The sequence below is a fragment of the Helobdella robusta genome (assembly GCF_000326865.2).
Source record: "Helobdella robusta unplaced genomic scaffold HELROscaffold_58, whole genome shotgun sequence".
Lineage (NCBI taxonomy): Eukaryota > Metazoa > Annelida > Clitellata > Rhynchobdellida > Glossiphoniidae > Helobdella > Helobdella robusta.
In genome coordinates this window covers 83,184-89,446 of record NW_008705317.1, presented here as the reverse complement: position 1 = coordinate 89,446, position 6,263 = coordinate 83,184, and the positions used below count along the sequence as shown (strand labels likewise).

At 32.4% G+C, this 6,263-nt stretch overlaps 1 protein-coding gene across 1 annotated transcript; it reads left to right on the top strand.

Moving 5' to 3' along the window:
- Positions 1–3,555: 3,555 nt before the first annotated feature.
- HELRODRAFT_87445 (hypothetical protein) lies at positions 3,556–4,491 on the top strand (the record flags this gene model as incomplete). Its single annotated transcript, XM_009028713.1, has 1 exon — positions 3,556–4,491. One exon carries the CDS (start codon positions 3,556–3,558, stop codon positions 4,489–4,491), a length of 936 nt encoding a protein of 311 aa, XP_009026961.1.
- Between the last annotated feature and the right edge of the window lie 1,772 nt (positions 4,492–6,263).

The following is a 6,263-nucleotide window of genomic DNA, read 5'->3' as shown; positions in this document are numbered from 1 at the left end:
GATCTCAAGACCCATCTGTTTGCCAAATTCATTGGGGAACGCTATTGAACATCGCGAAAATAGCGCTTTATAAACTAATTGATTGATTGATAGACACTGTGAAAAAATTTCTACAATGATGATTGAAAGAGAGGATGAGATGCTGTTACATGCAGTTTTTCCATCGTAGCAATTCAAAATTTTATACTGCATTTTGTAACATTTATGGTTCTCTCCCGAATTCCCATCCCGAAAATTTTTATTCCCTATTATTTTAAATTCATTCACGCGATTTCGCTGCCATTCTTTCTAGATTCCCATTGAGTTATATATAGTTATATAAAGTTTTATAGAGTTATATAGGGTTATATAGGGTTCTCCATGGGATTTTCGCAATTCTCGTTCCCAAGCTCACCTCTAAATAATAAAATAAATTAATTTCACGCGTATATTAAAATAAAACATTCAATAAGTGAAAAAAGTTTAAATTGAATTATTAACAGAGATTACAGGATTGAGGTTCACTTTCTTTTCCTTCCAACGACAGTTTCTGTAAACGTACGTGTATTTTTGTCCTTCTTCCTCCTGTTACTGAACCATTTCGTAACCATTTCGTAACTTGCGAATAAGTGATCTCACACTCACTGGCTAGGAATTCTCTCGTTTCTTGGTTAAGATAAGAAAATGCTATGTGGCTCTGGTAACATTTTTCTAGCTTTTCTGATGTTTTTTAGGTAAAATACACACGTCTTTTACCATTTTCACGTCTTTTACTTGTATGTTGTTGTCATTATAATTTGGAGATGAAGTGGCGGTTGTACTGGTAGGTGGGACTGACGTTGCGGTTGAAGTACCTGATGCGTTATTAACAGTCAATTGACAACCTGAAACTATCAATTTTTCGATCCGTCTATAACACTCAATTTTCATTTTCCTATTGAGTGTTTGTTTATCTTTGAAAACAATTAAACATATCTAAAAATTCATCGATTGTTATTTGTTGAGCAGTTTTGTTAATTGTTGGTTGTTGTGTTCTTCCATGTTCACCAAGAAAAATATTGTAACACGGTTTGCAACGGACAAATTTGAGTCCACATCCTAACTAAGTGAATAAACTTCACCGTGCAAATATTAAAGGAATCGAGAGAAAGATTTAGCTGATGATCAGATAAAAGTGAATCTCTTTGATAGTTATTGGTAAAGTAATTTTATTGCTTCGAAATTCACTTTAGAACATTCATGAAGTTTGATGACTTCTAACGCAAAGAATAATCGCCTTATTAATTAATTGATAAATAGATGAAAGTGATTCAGAGAGATCTAATCAGTTTCTGTGTCATAGTAATTAGATCGATAATTATGTTGACATCATTGTTGGTTATAATTAAAATTCAGTTGATTGTTAATATTAAAAATATTATCCGTTGATTATTGATGGGTGACACGAAAGCAGTGGCCTACCTTTCCAAACACCCAAAGGAAACCGCCATTAAAATTGGTTGTTTGATTTTTTCAGTCATAAATGTCACCATGGTTGTTTTATCAGCAAATTATTACAGTCAATTCCATTGTTTAGACGAAAGACGCGAAATGTTGCATATTTTAAACCTAGAAACGAATTTTTATTTACTGTTATAACCGATATTTCATACAGGAAATGGCTACGGTAGGTTTTAAACAGAAAATCATATAAAACACTTTGTTTGTGATTTTATTGTCAGTTCTTTTGAAAAAGAAAGATAAATTTTGCTTTGTGATATTAAGTGTGTCAAGTTTCAGAAAATAAAAATGAAAAATAAGATGGGACATGATCTGTCGGAGTTTGTGAGATTTTCACTAAAATTGAGCTATACTATTCAAACACGCTACAAACAAATGTATAACAAGTGGTTTAACTGTTGTGAGTTTATTAATGGAAATAGATTTCTTGTGGAACAAGGACAAAAATACGCGGACATTAACAGAAATTGTCGTTGCAAGGAAAAGAAAGTGTATCTCATTCCTGTAATCTCTGTTAATTTAGTATTATGAATAAAATAAAATAATTATAATCGTCTTATTAATTAATTGATGATAAGATGAAAGTGATCCAAAGTGATCTAACTAGTTTCTATATGATAGTAATTAGTGTGTGTTTTATTTCAATTTTTGAAAACATAAAAATGCTTCGAATATTGCAACTAAAAAACGATATCATCCTTTACGCTCGTAACACAGAACTAATTTTAAAAATACCAGAACTAACAATGAAAATTGCGTAACCCGTCAAAATCTTGCCACAAAATGTCACAAATTTTCTGACCGAGACCATTGGTGACAGATGTTATTGACAGTCAATTGACAACCTGAAATTATAAATTTTTCGATCCGTCTATAACACTTAATTTTCAATCTGCCATTGAGTGCTTGTTTATCTTTAAAAACAATTAAACATTTCTAAAAATTCATCAATTGTTATTTGTTGAGCAGTCTTGTTAATTGTTGGTTGTTGTGTTCTTCCATGTTCACCAAGAAAAATATTGTAACACTGTTTGCAACGGACAAATTTGAGTCCACGTCCCGACTAAGTGAATAAACTTCACCGTGCAAATATTAAGTGAATCGAGAGAAAGATTTAGCTGAAAGTGAATCTCTTTGATGATTAGTTGTAAAATGATTTTATTGCTTCAATATTTCTTTTACAACTTTCATGAAGTTTTATGATTTTTAACGCAAAGAATAAATTTGGTTTTATGAATAAAATGAAATAAGTATAATCGCCTTATTAATTAATTGATAATTAGATGAAAGTTATCCAAAGTGATCTAATCAGTTTCTATGTCATAGTAATTAGATTGATCATTGAAAGTTATAATTAAAGTTATTGTTAGTTATAATTGAAGTTATAATTAAAGTTATTGTTAGTTATAATTAAAGTTTAGTTGATTGTTAATAATAAAAATATTATCGGTTGGTTATTGAGAGGTGACACGTTCGAGAAAAGTTTATTCATTTTACAACTTTGACACTTAAGCTAAGTTTTCCTTTGTTGTTGGGTCTCTGTTTACAACTCTCTGTTGACCAATACAAATATTGGTCTATGGTTGGCTACTATAAATAACCGAAGATATTCAGTAACACATCATTCTGTGTTTAACAACTTATCTGTAAGGTGCCCTACGCGTACAAGTCTAAATCACGATAGAGAACGAGTTTAGTGTCGACATGGCTGAACAAATTAAGAACAATGCATGTGAAAGTTGGAAACATGATAAAAATTACGATAAAAAACTCAATAAAGAGGATGAGTCTCTTTACGGCGAAGAAATAGTTAAAACAAATGAAGAATTGATTAGAGATATCTTCGGTGAAGAGATATCCTCTGATGAAGACGACGAGCCGCAAGTTAAAAGTGCTGACTCCGTTCACAATAAAAAAGAAGAAAAACCAGATGACTTGATTAAAGATATCTTCGGTTCATCTGACAAAGAAGAAACACACGAAGCTGAGGATGTGGTAAAAAAGAGACGGAGAAGAGTTAAGAGGAACAAAAATCGTCCAACAATTGATGAACCGTCATCATCTCCACCATCAAACATGGCTGCTCCCGATAATGAGCCTACTGTTTATGATTTTGATCTGATGATGGCGAAGAAGAAGGAAGAAAGAAGGAGGAGGAAAAGAAAAATAGATGACGTTGACCTCATTAATCACAACGACGATGCCATCGCAGAAATGATAAAGGTCATGAATACAGCTGCTGAGCAAGATAGGCAATTGAATAGCCAAAACAAACCGGCCATTCAAGTTATGCGACAACTACCATACGTCAAGGCAAAACTCGGTAAACTGGAAATCGTAGAATCGCTATCAGATCCCGGAATTCTAAGTTCTGTAGCAATCTGGCTGGCACCTTTGCCCAATCTTTGCTTGCCTCATCTGGAAATTAGGGAGGCACTCCTGAAACAGCTACTTGAATATCCGCCAATAAGTAGCGAGGCATTGAAGGCAAGTGGTCTCGGAAAAGCAGTGGCCTACCTTTCCAAACACCCAAAGGAAACCGCCATTAACAAAGGTAGATGTCAGCAATTAATAACAAGGTGGGCCAAACGATTATTTTGTCAAGATGCTTCTTTCAAAGATTTCACAAGAGAAGAGCGACAGCAGAGAGATTTAAAATGCTGTCCTAAAAAACGAAAACTCACCTCAAAAACTGAGCAGGAAGAAAAAAATTCCTCCGGTGAACTCGTCGGATTTACCGGAGCCTTAACCGTGAAGAAGAAAGACGAACAACGTTTATTGCGGGAAGATACGAATCCGGCTGATAGAGCTAGAGTACCGGAACCATCCCTCACGGAATATATCATTCGACCAAAATGGAAGATTGAAGGTGGGCTAGCGGAGGGTGGGTCAAGAAAAAAAAAACTAACCAGGCTGGATGAACTGAATAGAAAAGTAAAAGCGATGAAAAGAGCCAGCATTTCAAAGCCAGGGGTTTCCGTCAGCCTCCAGGGAAACAACATGAACCTATAAAAGGGCTGTCACTTTTATAAATATTCACTTTTGTAATTATGTATATACTTGTAAATATACTTGTATATATGTAATTATGTATATACTTATATTTTACACTTTTTTAAAGTGAACCTTATTTTTATGAGAGCAAGCAGACTTCGGCTAAATCAGACAGCTTTCTTTATCAATATTTATTGCATGTATGCGATTTATATTATTTACATGTGATTGTCTTAAATTATTTTGAATTCTCTTAGAAAATTTTAAACGTTTTACTACACTATATATACTAGTTATTTTTATCAACAATTTAAAAATTTTATCAATAATTAAAAAAAATTTCAAATTGATTTCATATCGATAATGATTTTTGTTACCTGACTGATTAAAAAGCATCAAAGAAAATTAAAATAGGATGGAGAATATGTTATATTGGGATATTCGTTTAAAAAGCGAGCAAAATTTTAATATAAAAGCGCTTATAAATTTATGCATATTGGCTCAGCTTGGCTTGGCTCGGCTTGGAATCGGTGTTAAGCAAGGTGTGGTCTTAAACTATTTTGAATTCTCCCCGAAAAATTTGAACTGCGTGCTTACATATATAGCAATGATTACTGTTGTTTTTATAATGAATTTATAAAATATATAAATATAACGAACAAAAATTTAACATTAAAGCGCTCTAACTATTTTGAATTCTCTCAGAAAAATTTGAACTGCGTGCGTACATATATAGTAATGGCTACTGTTGTTTTTTATAATGAATTTATAAAATATATAAATATAAGCAAAATATTAACATAAAAGCGCTTTTAAATCTATGCATATTGGCTCAGCTTGGCTTGGCTCGGCTTGGAATCGGATGTTAAGCAAGGTGTGGTCTCAAACAATTTTGAATTTGAACTGCGTGCTTACATATATAGCACTGATTACTGTTGCTTTTATAATGAATTTTTATTATATATATATAAAGTGACTGGAATCCATGTATACAAATAATTAAATTATATTATATTGGATTATATGTTTATATGAAAAGCAATATAGCAGATTTAACCAGCCAACCAGAAAGTTTCGAAGGCGTTCGTTCGATGACTTCAATTTAGTACGGTTAGTATTGTGGTTAAGACTGTATAATAGTGCAGTATATACATTAAACAAGTTTCTTACTGACGCGAATGATTGAAATGATGAGAATGTATGGTTGAAACGAGTATAAATAGAGGAGCTGAAACAACATGAAAATCAGATCAGCATTCTGCCTCGCTTGAAGCAGTCTGTCTGATCTCATTTATTTTATTTTTAAATTTTTTTATTTTTATTTATTTTATTATATAGAGTTATATAGAGTTATATAGAGTTATATAGAGTTTGCATGTTTGTAGGTGGTCTGAATGTTAGTAGGTGGTATTTTTTTAATTTTAGGTGGGTTCTTTAACGGTTGCTCATACATGCATACATACATCATGTTTGTGTGGTAGTATTTTATGTTCTGTTTTACTCCTTTTTCTCTTTCATCATGAGTCTTGAGTTAAGTTAATGAAGCATAGGTAGGTGAGGTAAAAATTAATTTATTATATAGGTAGGCTAGGGCATAAGGTAATTTAGTTACATAGGTAGGTTAGGGACTTCTATTCTTTTTTTCTACTTGGTGGTGTGTTTTATGTTTTGTGATTTTTTTGTTTTGTTTCACAACATACATTCAACAGGTACGCGGTGGTTCCTGGTTTTTGTGGGATTTTTTATTGATTGAATGTGGTAGTATGCATGGTTATATAGAGTTATATAGA